We start from the raw sequence: 19051 nt of genomic DNA, 5'->3' as shown, positions 1-19051 counted from the left end.
ACATATATTCCAAGCAAAGTAATTTAACCACTTCCCAGTTTTGCCCGAACGCCGTTCGGGTACTTGTAAATGGCACTTTTTTGATTTTCCCAAGCGGCGCTCGGGCAAAACTTTTTTCTAGTCTAATACACTGATTTGCCCGAATTTTTTGCTTGTTTAGTGTGTAATGTTTCTAACAGATGGCGCTAGTAGTCCAGTAAAGTTAGAATTGCAAAACAACTGGTTTCAAGGTTAGGTTTTACTGAATTCTTTTACGCAAATAAAGGCGCGAAATTTCTTTTCACTAGCTCCGGTGTTCTGGCTACTGCGAATACTATTTGTTTTAAATTTGGAGCTAAAATAAAAGAAGAAATGAATGATAATGAGAAGCTTATAACTGAAGATATAACTCTGATATTGACTCAGATAGTGAATCTGAAATTTCACTAAATGATTCTGGAAGTAATGACAGTTTGTTGTCTGACTTCTCTAGTGATGAAGAAACGGAAAGTATAGATAATCTAACGCAAATTTGGAACTTTTATGAACTTGATATTAATAATTCTTCTTTGGAATCGAACAGATATGTAATAACAATAAAACAATTTAAATTCTGACATCTGTTTTTGTAAAGTGTGTTTTCCAGTTCGCTTACTTGTTCGAAAAAAGCCAACTTTAAGGAAATATGTGCTTTTTACGATGAAAATAAAAATTAGCATAAATCAATAAATTCAATACTTGTAATAGTTCTGACTGCTGATTTGGGTTTATATAATGACTTTCTTCATAAAAATGTTTATCAAAAATATGCTTATTTTTTGTCATAATATGACGGAAAAAAGAATCTGTTAAGTGGTTAAGTAAAAAAAAGGAACATTTCTGAAATCAGGAGACGGGAAATTGCTTTATGCAGTCATACTTTAAGAGTAAAAGCTTAACTAACCCGCATACTAGGAAATTGCCGAATATTCTGTATAGTCGAGCGTAACTGGAAAAAGAGGAAGGGGGGAGAGATTGTAGCCGTTCTTTAGATTTCTCGGCTAAATAAATGATTTTGACATTTCGATATGTGCATCATATAAAAATAGACCAACGGAACTGAGAAACATTCCGCTTAGAAAGCACAGTAATAAGTGTGTTCTTTTAAGGGTTCATAAATAAATCTCAGACTGAACATCAAAATTAATTATCCCTGCAAAATACCGCAAACGTTATTGCACAATACCTGCGGCGTAATTCTTCCATACGTGATATTACGCAATCGGAATCGGAATCAACAGCTGCCGGTATTTGAAGAATAAAGAACGAATTAAAGGAAAAGAAAGAGACTTATTAATCTGGGGTGTTTTTGATTCTAATTTTGAACAAACTGCGTTAAATTTCCGAAACAGAATCATTCTTCGCTTGGGTTGGGTAGACCGCAAAACTTTTAGTCCTACTCAATCCAGATTGGACAGTGGAAAAAAAAAAAAAAAAAAAGGGTCCACTACTTCAATATTAGAGATTTTGCGGTGAAAGGGGAGATCCTCCCAACCTCCGTACTGTATAATGTATTGGAAAAAAAAAAAAAAATAATAATTTTGACTATTCGATTACTTTCTTTTTATTTAAGCCATTCCGAATATTATTCCTTAGAAAGCTAATCTGTGTAAAAATACAACCATTTTTGGAAGTGGAAGTTTATCTACACTTCAGCAGCTACTGCAACTATATTATTATAAATATTCATACATATGCTCATAATATAAGCATAACGATCATAATAAACACGAATATGAACTGACCACGCGGAACGAGAATGCAAATTATTAAAAATCTTGATAGAAATTCAAACGTGTGTAGTATTTGGGTGGGAGGAAAAGAATGACAAACGTACCGGAATTTCCTACGGTTTTTGCAATTCTTTGAGCAATAGAACGACGTGCACCACCTGTCTGTATTCTCGCGCGCACCATAATGCAAAGAAAGGGGGAAAAGCTATTTCCGGGAGTATGATTCACCATCTGGCGTTCCATATAAGGAAGAAAAGTTGTTTATTTAGTTTCGGTTTGGTACGGGGCAAAATGCGCGTTCATTAAAAAAAGCACTAAAAGCAAAAAATAAGCAATAAAAACAAAAAAATAAGGGTTTTAAGGAAAAAGTAAGCACCTATAAGAGCCTTTATATTTTATTTTCAAATATAAGGACTTATAAGCACTTGTAAGGACCGCTACGAACCCTGTTAACACTACACCACAGCAGTAAATATTAAAAATTGGTGGCAGCGGTGGGATAGTTCCTAGAGTAAATTTAGGAACGGACTTTTTCGCCTGTGAACTTGAGTTAACATCGTGCGTTGTTTTCCGTAAATCTCGTCGTGTGAGTGTTCCAGATCGTTGAATGGAAGTTCCAGAAAAGGGTGCAAGGACAGTTTGCATGGTGAAACCTCTTCAGAAATAAAAAAAAGTGTATTAGAAGGGGGGAAGCGTGATCTAGTGCTGCAAAATAGTGAAATTTTCAGGTAGAATACCAAAATTAGTGCCAGGAGAGTCATCGAAGGCATCTTAAAATTGGTGAGTACTATTTTTGTGATTTTGGAGAAGTTATTCCAGTTATTCGAGACTAGGTTTATTTTGGATATAGCTCAGTTTTTGGGGATCAAAGGTATTCTTGTGGTTACCTTTGTTAATTGGAATTTAACTGTTTAAATTGTATGAAGTATTAATGGTATGCTTTAGAAAAATTTAGTTTTCAAATCAGTCCAGAGTTAGAGGACAATATTTATATAGTTGAGTTAGCGCAGGAAAAGGTTGCATCTTAATTAGCATTTTTTAATATATGTGTTGTATGTACGCATAGGTATTATCATTTAGTGTTGTTGTAAGGCAATTAGTGTTCAGAACTGTTAGGGTATTATTCAGTTTTGGAGAGATAGACCTGTTGTTGTTTTTGTGTTATTGTATTTTGGGATGGGTTATTTTTCTTTAATTTTCCATAATAGGTGAGTTTATGAAGAAATTTACTAAAGCTCTGCTATTGGAGTTTGATACAAATGTGTCTCAGGCAAATAGAGTAAGAGAAATTAGGCAGACTATTCTAAATGCCGAGGACTATGAAGAAGAAGCAGCGAAAGAATGTGTGGCAAGAATTTGGGCTGTGGATGAGCCGGAAAAATAGCCGAACAAGAGAGAGTAGAACGGGAACGTGAACAAGCGAGAGCAGAGCAGGAATGCAAGGGAACATGAACAAGAGAGAGCAAAGCGGGAATGGGAATAGGAGAGAGTTTTTGAATTGGAAAAGTTAAAACTGATGAAGGTGGTTCAGACTAATAGCCTAGTTTCCACGGTTTTGACAGCTGAACAATCTAGAGATTATTCTTTATGCTATTTGAGAAACAAGCTGAAAAAGAGAACATTAATGAGATTAATTGGGCCTTGCAATTAATTCCTTTATAACCTCACGATGTAACCCAGTTAATAGTGAAAGAACCAGCAGATAAAGGGGATTATTATCAGCATGTTAAGAATTTAATCATACATAGATTCAAGCTTAGTTCTTGGGCACTAAAAACAAAATTTGAAGAACATTCTAGAAAACGGAATGTTACGGGTGGATTTAGTGTATGAATTGAGAGTGTATTTACAGAATTGGTTGGATTCAGTGGAAGTTCAAGATTTTGACAGTCTTAAGGAACTTATGCTCACTGAGCAAATTAAGTGGCCAGTCCCTCTAGAAATAAGAGAGCACTACTTAGACAATTGAGAAGAATTTAAAACAGCTTCTATTTTAGCAGAGAAATGCGACAGGTATGAGACTTTGAGAAGAGATACTAGGAAGTTAGAACAGAGAACGGGGTTAAAGAAACCATTTGAGAAAGATAGAGAGTGGTATATAAATTCCAATGGTAGTTATAATCAGAAAAGTAGTGGTCATCGAAGAATTAAATCAGAGGAGCATAGAAAAGTGGAGGCTCCTAAAAAAAAAGCAAGTTTTCAATGAAGCAGGTTTCGAGAAACAGCGGAAAATAAGGTGTTACCAATGTGGAAAGGATGGACATATCCGACCTAACTGCCCATTGCTGGAAAAGAATAAGGCTAATCTGGTGAATAATCTAGGAATGGAGAGTTTAGAAAAATGTTTTGAGCCGTATTTCAAGAAAGCAGTAATTAATGGGATAGAGAGAGAATATCTAAGAAATACTGCAGCTGGAACAGATCTGTGTGATAGTACTTGGATTAATACTAGTGACTTATTAGGGAAAACTGCATGGGTGAAACAGACTTTGGACACAGAACGTAAATGTTTAACCTTTGACGAAAGTCACCATTGAAGGTGACTTTGGTGTGGTCACCACAAAGGCAGTGGTTACACCGGTAGAGTTAGATAAAGAGTACTATTTATTAGGAAATAAAATGGCACAGTTGATTGAGGAAATTAGGGAACGACAGGTTTTCTTGAATGTTGTGGATACTCGTAGTCAAGCACATGCGTGCAGGAGTTTAGAGAGGGCAAGTGCAGAAGACTTAGATCAGAAGAAGAAAAAGAGACAGAAAGTGAAAGAGTCGTGAATAATGAGCATTCGGAAGAAAGGAAGTTAACCAGTAATACAGAGGAGGCCATTAAAATTCCAGACATCAGTTAGAAGAAAGGTCTATCCTTGCAGATGTTTCGTCATCAGAATTTTCAGAAGCACAAGCAACTGAAATTCATGATAATGTTCAACACCAAACAAAATTTATTATATCGCATACTGAAGGAACACAAGATCTGCAGAATTCAATATTCGAAAAACCCTCTTCTATCAAGACGTTTTCTTCTGAGAAATTGCTTCCAAATAGCGTTGCTATAAAAGTGATGTTCAATTATAATGCTGAATCAAATGCATATGCTATGTGGCATGCAATGTATAAGGAGACATTACCAGTCATTGGCGAGTTTTCTTTGGGTGAACTGACAAAACATAAAGTCAGGAAAAAGAAATTGGGTCCTCATCCAAATACAGTTGAATTGTATTTTGCTTTTGCTGATCAAACACCTCTGCTTCCTGGTGCCTTCACTAACTATCTACAAGCCCTTCCTGTTCATCTTCTGAGTGATGGATGTAATAGAAATATGACTCTATTTCTTGTCCTGAAGAGATAAAATTGCAATTTAAAAGAAAATTTGAAAAGAATAGATGTTTCTAGTCACACAGCATTGCTACTGTTTACTCAGCTTTTGGAAGCTTTAGTACACTTGCTTCAAAATGGTATTACTCATTGGGATTTACAGACTGACAAAATTTTATTACATTTCCAGTATGGACCCTCCTTTCCTAGACTTGCAATAACTGACTTTGGGTTCTGTCATGAAGGCCTCTATTTGGTCTACAATTCATACTATTCTGAGAAAGGTAAAAATACAGCATTAATGGCACCAGAAGTTGTAAATGCTGAAGCATGTTCCTTCTCAGTGATTGATTATTCGAGATTAGATCTATGGACAGCAGGAACTTTAGCATATGAAATACATGGAGGAGCCAATCCTTTTTGTTCTGTTAACTGTTGTTTGAAAAATGATTTTTGTAGCATTTTGGAATTATATTTTTGTAGATTCAAAATTGTTTGCATCATGTGTTTTATTTTCAAAATGGTTAGAATTAAATGTTTTATCTTAAGTATTAGCATTTTGTAAAATTTGAGGAATGTACTTTGTATGAGGCAGACATTAGGAGTAGTTTAAATCTTTTTGTTGTAATTTTGTGTTTATGTTATCTAGAAACAAGTGCGGGGTAATGTAACTGGCTTCCTTATTATCACTTAAATGGTTACCACTTGTGTTTTGAAAGCAATCAAAAGTATTTAGAATTTTTCCTTCTACAGTCAAGAAAAATTCCTTTATGAGGGGAGGAGTTGCGATAAGGTCAAATAAAGAAAGAAGAAACTGAAGATTAATATGGACAAGGATGTCTCGAGAGCATAAAATGAATATTATATTATTATACTTCCAAATACATTTTCAATAGTTGTTAAGTTGAATTAATTGTTTTAAAAATAATACTAATATGTTGGCATTGTTTCAAACACAGGCTCAAGAGCCGCATATTGCACTTGCACGTAAAATGAATACAATTTGAATTTGTTTAAATAGATAGGTTTTTCTCTTGATGGTATGTAGCCATTTTTTCAATAAAATATTTATGCTGTGTTCCATTATTAGAGTTTTCATTGGAGTTCAACACCACACCATTGAAGCCTTAACACTACACACTATCATAGCAAAATATACATGGCCACTATCATAGCAAAATATACATGGCATCAGTTGGGAAATCTAGAAGTCAGGAATATATTTACTGGTATACAGGGGATTACTTTTCCTTATTTTCTGAAATTGAGTAATGACCCACGGCAAAAATTGATGATTTAAAAGATAAACATGTACTTATATTTTCAATCAACTTACTTCGGAATGCCTGTAGAGGCAGTAAAATTTTGCAGTATTTCCCTCCATTCTGCAAACAGGCCCAAGTTTTCTGGTCGGTCGACAGTATATATATGATTAACATCTTTATATTTAGGCTGCAACAAAAATATGATCATGTTTTACATTCTTGAATATATATTACACAACTATTATGATGGGGAGGGAAGTCACTGCATTTAAAGCAAAATTAAAATCGTTTGGGAAAATACAGCAGAAAAATTTCGCAAATAGTTACTGTCAAAATTTAAACAGTTCAGTCAGTTATCAGGAATAATTAGTAATTTATTTCTGCAAAAAAGCCTTAATTTTTAAGCATTTTTTCAGACATAACACTGTATAAACTAGAACATAGTAATTTTTAGTAAATTACTATGCATTTACTATATTATTAAACAAATAAAAGTGCTGGTTAACTACCTATCCAAAGCTTTTTACAGCATTTCATTTCAAAGAAATTTTAACAATTGCATCAAAAAGCTTTCAAAATAAATCATAAAAATTGTGAAATTTCAAACAATTTTTTTAAATTCATATTTGTTTTTACTAGTCTACAAATTATCTTCCTTAGAATTATGCAACATATTAGGTAAGAATGTCGATGGTGAGATTATTTGCTTAGAGTTATAAAATTATCTTCAGATTAAAAAGCCAATAAAAATTGAAATTTCAATTTGGAAGCAGTTATTAATGAATACACAGAATGGATCTTACAGAATTAACTGTTTTATCAGCAGCTAATGGTTCATCTCGTAAACTTTCATCTTCTATTAGGTGACTAGCAGCAACAACTTTCAATCCATCAACTCCTTTTTCCAGCCAATATTTTACTATTTCCTGAAAAGTTACAAAGTCATACATCAGATATCTATCTTTTTTTAAATATTTGTATGTCGTCTCTCAATTGCAAACCAGAGGAAACCTTTACATGGATATAGCTCTAAGATTAATCCCTGTTATAAATTCAAAATTACATTAAAAATTATGCAGACTACAAGTGCATAATGTAATGTTTAAGTACTGAATTTTGTTAAAATAGTAAATAACAGAATACTTACTCTTAATTCTTGCCTTACTAATTCATTTCTCAAATTGAGATCTGGCTTATCTGGGCCAAAAGTATGAAGGTAAAACTGGCCTCTGTCTTTATTCCACGTCCAAGCAGAATCACCTTCAACACTCAGCTGCAAGATCATTTTTAAATTATATCAAAATTTTAGTTTTATAAATTAGAAAACTTTGTTTTAAAAACATTTAATTACTTTTATGAGCCTACATATGTATTATAAGGACTAAAAATTAAAAGCTATTTATTTACAGATTTACACAAATATGTCACCAAAAATTAATAAATCTGAAGGCAGTTAAAAGTATTTCTTCAAGGATTGCAAAAAATTTGATGGATATATAGCAAAATACTTTTTACATACAATTCAGCAGAACTGTATTTCACATTCAATTCTACTAATGATGTAAATTATGAAGATGCTACTTGATAAAAATGTTCAATAAAATAAAAATATTCAAAAAAAAACTTGAAAAAAAAAAAAAAAAAAAAAAAAAGAGAGAGAGAAAGGTTTTAGATTTTAAATTACATCCAAAGGGACCTTTTTTTTTAACATTTTATTTATTAAATATCATGTTCTTTGCACTTAAACCAAAAAATTCAGTTCAAGAGCAATATTGCAAAATAATTTTAAATTGAGCATATCTTTAGAATTTCCGATCACAGTCTCACGCACTTCAGATAAAAGTGTTTTTTCTGTACATGGTTGCCACTGCTCGCATTGAAATCCTCGAATTTGTTAATCAAAAATTTGTTAAAGTTTTAAAAATATGGAATCGACAATAAAACAAATTCTAAATTTCAAATTTGGGCTTCCAGATGCCCATCCCAGTAGGATTCTGTCCTTCAAAATTTGATGGCTCTAGGTACCATTGTTTTATCACAATGCAAGAAACAAACATACAGATTCTTCATTATTTAATTTTTTCAAATATAATACAAGGTGATAATATTTGGTGGCAACAGTTTGAAAAGTGAAACAAACATTCAGAGAGATTTGATGCAAAATCTCAAAACGAAAACAATAGTCCCTCAGGGACAAAGTTCCTTTGGACTAATAATAAAAAGAAGGAAGATTACTTTTGGTAAGATTATATGCAAGTTACACAAAAAAATGTCTCTTGTACTTGAGATTTTGTCACAAGGATTTCAGCAAAGCAGTGAGACCCAACATTATGACACATTTTCCTAATTTTAACATCATGGATCTTAGCATTCCAAATCATACATAAAGCACAAATACTTTATAAAAAAAATCATTTGACATCTTCAAAAAGTATAATAAAAACTTAAGTCCTTCCACAAATGATTGTCACAACACAAAGTACTACAAAATTACCCAGTTATTGGGAGGAACATGCTCGTTATTTGCTGGTGATTCAGCCCAAACATAAAAATCACTGTACGGTTGCTGGCCATCTACACTGGCAGCAAACCAAGGATGCTTATCACTGGAGTGGTTCGGGTTAAAATCAATAACAAGCTTTATATCTATAACAAAAAAAAAAAAAAAAAAAAAAAAAAACAAAAAAAAAATAAATAAATAAATAAATAAAAATAAAAACTATGAGAGGAAAATATTACATTTAAATATAATACACAAAGCAGAGACAAACTTTCAGATTTAAATATAATTCAAATAAAAGAGATTAGTTAAAGAACAATAAATTTAAATGACCAAATACAACAGCTGTTATCTAAACATATACGAATCCGAGAAGGAACTTTGCTTGCATGTCCACCTCAGTTACATCAGTTTAAAAATATACCGTAATTTCCGGAAGAAACGCCGCGGCGTTTACGTGTTTATAACTTAAATTTTCAGCGGGTGCGGCGTTTAGGTGCACTAAAAATAAAATATTTCCTATGATGGTCATTGTACATAGTTTGGATGGCCTTGTCATTGTGCATAGACTGGTGCTGTGTAATGGATTTTTCTTGGCATTCTGCCAAATACAGATCCCATCAGTTAGGGTACAAGTACTTGTTGGATAGTTTTTAATTAGGGAGCGGAAAATTTTTGAAAATGTCTCTAAATGGCACAGAAGCTATACATTTCTTACCTTTAATTTATTTTTGAATTATGGTTTCATTTCATGCATTTTTCTTACCTGGTATGTCATATATCAGGACTTACGTTGAGTTTTTGCATCTATACGGCCCACGACGATGTCACGCGCAATTTAATCTATTGCGGCGTTTCTGTGTAATTTTAATTTTTTCCCCGCCATTTTTCTCAAGTGCGGCGTTTACACTGATGCAGCCTTTCTTCCAGAAATTACGGTAGTAAGATTTTGCAGAATTCCTAACCCTCACAGCTAATGATCATCAATTCTTGAAAAAATTTCAATAGCTATAATTTTTTGAGAATGAGTACTCACACAACAATTTTAATTACTTTTGAAAAGCATTAGGATTATGTTGATTGTTTCCCCCAAAAATACTGAACTGCATGTTTGCCATGTTCACTGCCATGAAAATTCAAGATGTCACAGTATTTCATAGTTCAAATTTGAGAAATACTATTGCTGACTACTAGGATCTATACTCATACTGCTAAAATTTAACCTCCTCCAGAAGTGTAAAAGCAAGAATAGCAGTGATGGTATTTGATACTGGTGAGCTTGGGAAATAAGGAATGAAATGAAATTTCAAATTAAAGCCGCAAAAAATTTAATTAATAACCATAATAAAGCTCCTGTATACAGAAAATGATCCATGAAAATCTTGCTGTTTATATGGAAAAGCATGTATTGCAAATGAAATTAAACCTTAACATGTTAAAAATAACAGAATATCTGCAACCTGAAGTGACTAGAGATTTTACTACATTGATATTTCTGAAGCCTGCCTGTTTTCAAACATTTTTTGGGTAAAGTGCAGAATCCCCCACTTATATGGCGCTTATTGATGTGTACATGGACAAAGGGAGTGCACAATGCCAAATTTGTGCAATCCTCTGATGTTTTTTTTAAGTGAAAATAGGTCAATGTGTACATGGATACAGAATTTGTGCAATTCTTTGATTTGTTATTTTCAAGTTGGCGATTTTGTGAAACCTGCGAATGTGATTCTGCACTTTCCGCCATTTTTTAATGTCGTTATTTTATATTTATTTAACTAATTACTTACCAAGTCAAAAATTTAAAGATTCAAATTTAACCTGCTAGTTTTCAATTAACATTTTTATCTGGGGAGGAGGCTTGTCAGCAGGTATGCTATGAATTGTTTCTGAAATGGAAGGCTTGAACCTTACTAGATAGTTAATCTTTTTTACATTTATTCCATAATTATAACTTCTAATTTATTCTTAAAGGTTTATGCTAAAGATACCAGAAATTCTTTAAATATACATTCTGGATATATAGATAAAATTAAAATGTAGCTTAGACAGATGATACCATCTTTTTCTGAAAATAAGACATCCTCCGAAAATAAGCCCTATCGTGATTTTCGGAACTTTTTGTAAAATAAGACATCCTCCGAAAATAAGCCCTATCTTGATTTTCCGAACTTTTTGTAAAATAAGACATCCCTCGAAAATAATCCCTAGTTAAAATAATGTGACAAAAAGAATTCATTAAAAAATGCTGCTGATTTATTAAATATAAGTAATAATATGTTTAGCTTTCCTAATACTTGTATTTCAGAGAAATGTGTGAAACAAAATATTTTGAGAAATTAATTGTTTACCTCTACAGTTCGTTTCAAATTAATTCTTAGAATTTATCTTAACCAGTTCACCGTTTGCCCCAAGAGAGATACGTTCACAGGAAAGGCATCGTCATCCGTTAGCGTCGGCAGACTCTCGTCGGAGTGAAATTTGGGCTGAACCGAAACCCTCAAGACACATATGACGCAGCGACGATAGCTATATCGCAAGACATGAGAGATTCGGACCAATGATTCAACAGGAAATGGATTTGGAAGAAAATCAGAATATAATTCAGAATTTTATTTATGACAATGTTCCAAAAGAAGATGACATGACTGTAATTGAATAAATTTAAATTTCTGTATTCTGTGTAAAATAAATATTAAATAAAAATATATAAATATACTTTTATTTTTTCCCTCCCCCGAAAATAAGCCCTAGCGCGTATTTTGGACCAAAAAAGAAAGTAAGACAGTGTCTTATTTTCGGAAAAAGACGGTACAAATATACCTCACTTAAATAATCTAATCCAGAGCTTCTTAAACTGTATGTTGCGGGACCTGCAGCAGCGGTTCGTCATAAATTTTAGCAGTTTTGACATTTCTTTAAATTATTATAATAATTTTACAATTACCAAATATTTTTACAAAATGTATCTGAAAATAAATAAACATAAGAGAATACAGACAAAGAAAAAACAAAAACGTTTTGACACATTCTTTTTATAATAAATGTTCATTTTACTTGCTTTGCACGTGACACTCTCATTTCGCCTGTTACTTATTTAAAACTTTCACATTGTTCCATGTCTTAAAATTAAAAATTTAAGTTAATGACCTAAAACTGCAATAGTATTATATTACAGTACAAGTAAAAAAAAAAAAAAAAAAAAAAAGAGAGAGAGTTTCACTCACTTGTGTGTCAGATTTGCGCAATGTTTATGGTGCCCCACAAAACTTCTGTAAATATAATGGGGGTCCCCCCCAAAAAAAATGTCAGTGATAAAAAGGGGTTGCAACTGAAAAAAGTTTAAGGAGCCCTGATCTAATCGATATGTATATCAAGGTACCTAAAGTTTGAGGCATTTAACTCTCTTGCATTTTTAATACAGTCAAAAGTCTTTAATCTGGACATCCATAATCCGGAATGATCTATAATCTGGACCTCAAAGCTACAAACTTTCTGCGCATGCATAAACGTATAATGCTTTTACGTATGTGCATATGCGTTTATGCACATGCATAATTCGTTTACGCATGCACATTTACTGTATAAAGGACAGTATGAGCTAAGCTAAAATTATCTATTTCAGGTAATGTTACAGATTGCGTTGTTCCTTAATCTTCTAATTGGATCTGGCTTATTGTTTTTTGCAGACTGTTAAAGCAATTTATAAAAGTAAGCTAACTTTCGATTATGTCAAAAAGAATATCCGATTCTGGAGCTGCCAAAGGATATACAAAGCGAAAGCATGTTTCAATGTCCATCAAACAAAAAGTGGAATTGCCGAAAAAGGTGAATAAAGGCATATCCTTTGTTTGTCTAACCATTCCAAAATCTGTTTATCAATATTTCAAGCTGCTCTATGGGGGGGATATCGCCGCGTGCAATGAACTGGAAGTTGATCTGCCAGCACTATTCTTATCTTCAGGCCAGATGTTTTTATTTCATTCGGCTTATAATTCCTTACTAAATGTAGTATTTCATCTCGATGTACTCAGTGTTTGATATGATTTAAATTAGTCGGCATTATAAATATCACGTATACACATAAAATAGTTTTCTGGTTGCAATTTTCTAATTTCAACTATGTGTAATGTATGCTTTACGCATGCGCGCATTGAAAGAAATGTTTAAAAAAGTAAACAAATAATTATTAAGCTTTTTTATGTAAATTTTGATATCCTTTAGATCATAATTGGGCTGATCTTTGGAATATGGTAACTGGTAGTTTGGCGACATTTTGGAGGCGATAAAGGTTACTACCTAGGACATTGGTAATAATGTGAGAAGTACTCAGTTCCGATTACGCATTATTTTGTGTGAGGGAAATGAGAGATCATGAGATATGTCATGTGACATTAATGGACGAATTACAGTTCTTTAATCGGAAAAGGGGGGAAATCTAAAAAAAATCTGGAAATTTTGTATTTAGCTTTATTCTGCGTTGTGTGAAACAGGGTATATATACGTTTGAGTGGAAATAAATGTGCATGAAATAATTTAAATATTTGTAACCATTTGTAATGTTAGCGGTATGAATTTGTTGATGATGTTTATAATATAATAGATAATTTAGAGGTAAAAGTTTTTGGATATTTTATTTATTTTATACGTGGAAATGTTCATCTTTGGAAAGGGTATATCCTTTTTCCCAATCAGATAATTTCATATATGTTCTTTTTACCGGATTTAAAGATTCACAAAATTTTCCTACATTTTCGTGAAATTTTTCTAATTTATGAGAAAAAAGCAGTGTATATGAATATAGTGAAGAGTGTGCGCAATGCCATTTTTGTGCAATTCTGGGATGTTTTTTTAAGTAAAAATAAGTCGACTTGTACATGGTTTAGTGATATTTTAATTAAATGATAGTTATTTTGTGAATTTTATGTTTGTAGGAATTTGGTATACGTTTCAGTTGAAGTAAACGTGCATGGAAATAATTTAAATATTTGACACTAAGTATTTGTAACCATTTGTAATGTTTGCTATGAAGTCATTGGTGACGTTTATAATATAATAGATAATTTAGAGGTAAAAGTTTTTGGTTTGATCTTTGGATTATGGTAACTTGGCGATTTCTTAAAGAAAATTTAGCGACCAACTCTGCTACAGCAACCCTCTATTTTTTTTTTCCGCCGCCATTTTGTCTTCACAAAGTAAAGACATGTTTCTTTTCTTTTTATTTACTGAACACTTTTTTCCAACAATCTACTAGCCAAATTACACTTATACTAGAAATTTTATCTAACAAAACTGCTTAATCATGACAAATATTCACTGCAAAATTGGGAAAAAGTGCACAATCGCAAACTCCTTGCGCGTTTTTCACAATAACACATACACAAAAACCATGTACACGTCGACTTATTTTTACTTAAAAAGCATCCCAGAATTGCACAAAAATGGCATTGCGCACACTCTTCACTATATCCATGTACACTGCTTTTTTCTCATAAATTAGAAAAATTTCACGAAAATGCATGACAATTTTCTGAATCTTTAAACCCGATAAAAAGAACATATATGAAATTACCTTATCGCGAAAAAGTATACACCCTTTCCAAAGATGAACATTTCCACGTATAAAATAAATAAAATACCTAAAAACTTTTACCTCTAAATTATCTATTATATTATAAACGTCACCAACGAATTCATACCACAAACATTACAAATACTTAGTGTCAAATATTTAAATTATTTCCATGCACGTTTACTTCAATTAAAATGTATACCAAATTCCTACAAACATAAAATTCACAAAATAACTATCATTTAATTAAAATATCACTAAACCATGTACACGTCGACTTATTTTTACTTAAAAAAAATCCCAGAATTGCACACACTCTTCACTATATCCATGTACACTGCTTTTTTCTGATAAATTAGAAAAATTTCACGAAAATGTATGACAATTTTCTGAATCTTTAAACCTGGTAAAAAGAACATATATGAAATTACCTTATCGCCAAAAAGTATATACCCTTTCGAAATAAGAACATTTCCACGTATAAAATAAATAAAATATCCAAAAACTTTTACCTCTAAATTACCTATTATGTTATAAACGTCACCAACGAATTCATACCGCAAACATTACAAATACTTAGTGTCAAATATTTAAATTATTTCCATGCACGTTTACTTCAACTAAAACGTATACCAAATTCCTACAAACATAAAATTCACAAAATAACTATCATTTAATTAAAATATCATTAAACCATGTACACGTCGACTTATTTTTACTTAAAAAAACATCCCAGAATTGCACAAAAATGGCATTGCGCACACTCTTCACTATATCCATGTACACTGCTTTTTTCTCATAAATTAGAAAAATTTCACGAAAATGCATGAAAATACTCACCGTATACTACTCAAACATATTCCAAAATACTACAAACATATAACTCACAAAATCACGATCATTAAATTAAAATATAATTAAATTAAAAAACACTACTTCAAATATAAATAAGCACATACATTAAATTAATAAAAATTAGATTACAATCCTAATTACTTTAAACTAAATCACTGCTAATAACAATTTTCAAATAATACCATTTTAATTTATTTACTCCTTACATTTAGAACAATGCATAAAAATAATATCCTCAAATGATTAAAAATACTATACTAACTTACCTAATCTTCTTCAGAATCTTCATTATGTCGCTGCAGTACAACTGCTAATTTCTAAATCCTAAATCCAGTACTCAACTGGAAGTCTATTCACCAAGTAATAAGAAATTATTAAAATTTCACCTATACTCAAACTACTTTCAGCAAACCACGTACCCTTCCTTACACTCCTTTTCACAAAATGTCCATTTTCACCATATTTCTTGCACCGCCATTTAAACTTGTAATATCCTTCCTTTCACACAATCTCAACTTATTATTACAGTCAAAAGTCGTTAATTCGGACACCCATAATTCGGAATGATCTATAATCCGGACATCAAAACTAAAAACTTTCTGCGCATGCGCCGCGTTGACACATGCGCAGAGGCTTTCACGCATGCGCGTAAGACCTTTTACGACTGCGCATATGAGTGTGCGCAAGTGCAGAATACGTTTTCGCGTGCGCATTTTATGTATAATGGACGTATAAGCTAAATAATTATCTATTTCAGTTAATGTTGAGATTGCGTTGTTCCTTAATTTTCGAATTGCATCCGGCTTATTATTTTTTGCAGACTGTAAGAGCAATTTTATAAAAGTAAGCTTAAACTTTCGATTATATCAAATAGAATTTCCGATATATATTTGTTAATATGTAAAGGATCTAAAGCGAAAGTATGTTTTGAAATCCGAAATCTGTTTATCAATTTCACGCTGCTCGGCGGCGGGCGCGTAATGAATTGGAAGTTGATTTGTCAGCACTATCCTTATCTTCAGCGCAGATGTTTTTATTTTATTTGGCTTATAATTCCTTACCAAATGTAGTATTTCATCTTGATATGCTTCGTCTTTAATATGATTTAAAACAAGTTCCTCGTCATTATAATTCGCTTCCGATAGCGAAGAAAAGTGACACAGGTTATTGAAAACAAAAAAATTTCGATTGACAAATTAGTCGGTGTTCTTGACACAGCAATTATAGGACTTGAACGGCGGAACTTTGTAACTGAACAAGAAATTATGTCTGTTTAATAGAATTAAAGAGAAAGTATTATCACATGAAACGAAGCAAAACTTAAACAACTTACGTTGAAAGAAATGTTTAATAAAGTAAACAAATAAATATTAAGCTTTTCCTTTTTGCAAATTTTGATACCCTTTAGATCATAATTGTTCTTTATTTCATAAATTACGGTTTCATATTTTTAATTTTAGAATTTCTGCATGCCATCTTACGAGATTTAAACTGATGATCTATAATCCGGAAAAATCGATAATCCGGAATCGCCGAAGTCCCGACAAGTCCGGATTAACGACTTTTGACTGTATTATCAGATAAACACATTAAAAATTTACAATTCACTTTACATAGCGCCATGCAATCCGAAAATTAATCAACACTATTTCACACAACACACAATGAAGGTTTTCCAAATTAACCCCCTTTTCCGATTAAAGAACTGTAATTCGTCCATTAATGTCACGTTTCACACAACACAGAATATTGCTAAATACGAAATTTCCAGATTTCCCCCCTTTTCCGATTAAACAACTGTAATTCGTCCATTAATGTCACATGACATATCTCATGATCTCTCATTTCCCTCACACAAAATAATGCGTAATCGGAACTGAGTGCTTCTCACATTATTACCAAAGTCCTAGGTAGTAACCTTTATCGCCTCCAAAATGTCGCCAAACTACCAGTTACCATATTCCAAACATCAGCCAGTTTTTGGATATTTTATTTATTTTATACCTGGAAATGTTCATCTTTGGAAAGGGTATATACTTTTTCGTGATCAGGTAATTTCATATATGTTCTTTTTACCGGGTTTAAAGATTCAAAAAATTTTCATGCATTTTCGTGAAATTTTTCTAATTTATGAGAAAAAAGCAGTGTACATGGATATAGTGAAGAGTGTGCGCAATGCCATTTTTGTGCAATTCTGGGATGTTTTTTTAAGTAAAAATAAGTCGACGTGTACATCATGGTTTATGTGTATGTGCTATTCTGAAAAACGCGCAAGGAGTTTGCGATTGTGCACTTTTTCCAAATTTTGCAGTTAATATTTGTCATGATTAAGCAGTTTTGTTACATAAAATTTCTAGTATAAGTGTAATTTGGCTAGTAGATTGTTGGAAAAAGTGTTCAGTAAATAAAAAGAAAAGAAACGTCTTTACTTCGTGAAGACAAAATGGCGGCGAAAAAAAATAGAGGGTTGCTGTAGCAGAGTTGGTCGCCAAATTTTTGCCTAAAAATCGCCAAGTTACCATAATCCGAAGATCAACCCTTAATTACTCTTTATTTCATAAATTACGGTTTCATATTTTTAATTTTATAATTTCTACATGCCATCTTACCAGATTTAAACTGATGATCTATAATCCCGAAAAACCGATAATCCAGAATCGCCAAAGTCCCGACGAGTTCGGATTAAAGACTTTTGACCACATATAATGCAAAAATATTTATTTACTTAAAGCAGAGAAAGTATATAAAAATGTGCCTTTGATGGTAAATATATAACTATTTACAATTAACTTTTTTTAGATTTGATACTTTTTTTTAATGCTTCTTTGAAAAAGTATGATGTTAGAAACCTACTTAATGCATTCTTTTCAATCATGGAACTTTTCTTTGCAAGTTTCATAACTGTTTCTTTTTTAAATTTAAGACTTATTTTACAACATTTTTTGCTAACAGTGCTCTAAATATGTAAAAAATATTAAAAAAATTATGACATTTTCTGTAAAGGAGAGAAAATACAAGAAATATGCAGCTTAATATTGTGTGTTAGAGAGAGAAATTCAGTGAAAGAATTAAATTTTTTTTTTTTTTTTTGTCTAAAAATAGCTAACTAATTAAATTATTAAAAACAGATTTCACCAATCAGTTGATTTGCAATAGATTCAATTTTTAATCATGGTTTTCAGACAATATGGAAATATTTCAAGTATCAAATTATTCAAGTATAAAATTGTGATGATAAAAAAATCGGAAAAATGTTACATCAGATTAGGCAATTTCAGATAAATTTACATTTTATTTAATTCTAACAAGTAACTTTATAAATATCTTGTACTTATTGATACTGATAACACATACCTTTTTCTTTTAACTGGTTCAGAAGCTCATCTAAATCCTCCAGCGTTCCAAACCTAGAATCTACCTCTTTATGTTTCACAATAGCATCTGTGTCTGAATCAGATGTATAGAAAGCACTAAGCATAAGAGTACCAACATTCTGATCTTTGAGATAGTCCAACTTTGAAGCAAGTCCTAAATGATCACAAAATATACAACTCTTACATATACAAAAATACATTACATAAAAAAATTAAGTGTCTTTGATAAGTATTTATTAATTAACAAAAATTCTACCATTTACTTTTAAAAATAGTGAATTAGATTGACATCTCATCTAACAATTTGGAGATTATATGAGGGAGGAGAGGGAACATGATTAAGAAGTACAATCTTATAATTCCCACAAAAATTAGTTTCCAGATCTTAATATTTAAATATTGAACATTAAAATTTTGCTTAT

The 19051-nt window shown here is 31.8% G+C and overlaps 1 protein-coding gene across 2 annotated transcripts in view; it reads right to left on the bottom strand.

Moving 5' to 3' along the window:
- The window catches only part of LOC118204786 (maltase A2-like), a 42580-nt gene that overhangs the window by 22324 nt on the left and 1205 nt on the right, over nt 1-19051 (bottom strand). For both annotated transcript variants that reach the window (XM_035377081.2, XM_035377080.2), the window contains exons 2-6: nt 18610-18783; nt 8826-8977; nt 7479-7604; nt 7135-7257; nt 6403-6518 (exon numbers count right to left, since the gene is read on the bottom strand). In XM_035377081.2, coding sequence (XP_035232972.1) covers nt 6403-6518; nt 7135-7257; nt 7479-7604; nt 8826-8977; nt 18610-18783 — 691 coding nt within the window. The remainder of the gene's footprint in view (nt 1-6402; nt 6519-7134; nt 7258-7478; nt 7605-8825; nt 8978-18609; nt 18784-19051) is intronic.

Source organism: Stegodyphus dumicola, chromosome 4, assembly GCF_044657685.1.
Source record: "Stegodyphus dumicola isolate Sdum_Otavi_A_Nest chromosome 4, ASM4465768v1".
In the NCBI taxonomy this organism is placed as follows: Eukaryota; Metazoa; Arthropoda; class Arachnida; order Araneae; family Eresidae; genus Stegodyphus; species Stegodyphus dumicola.
The sequence above is the reverse complement of the archived record's forward strand: the minus strand, read 5'-3'. Positions and strand labels throughout refer to the sequence as shown.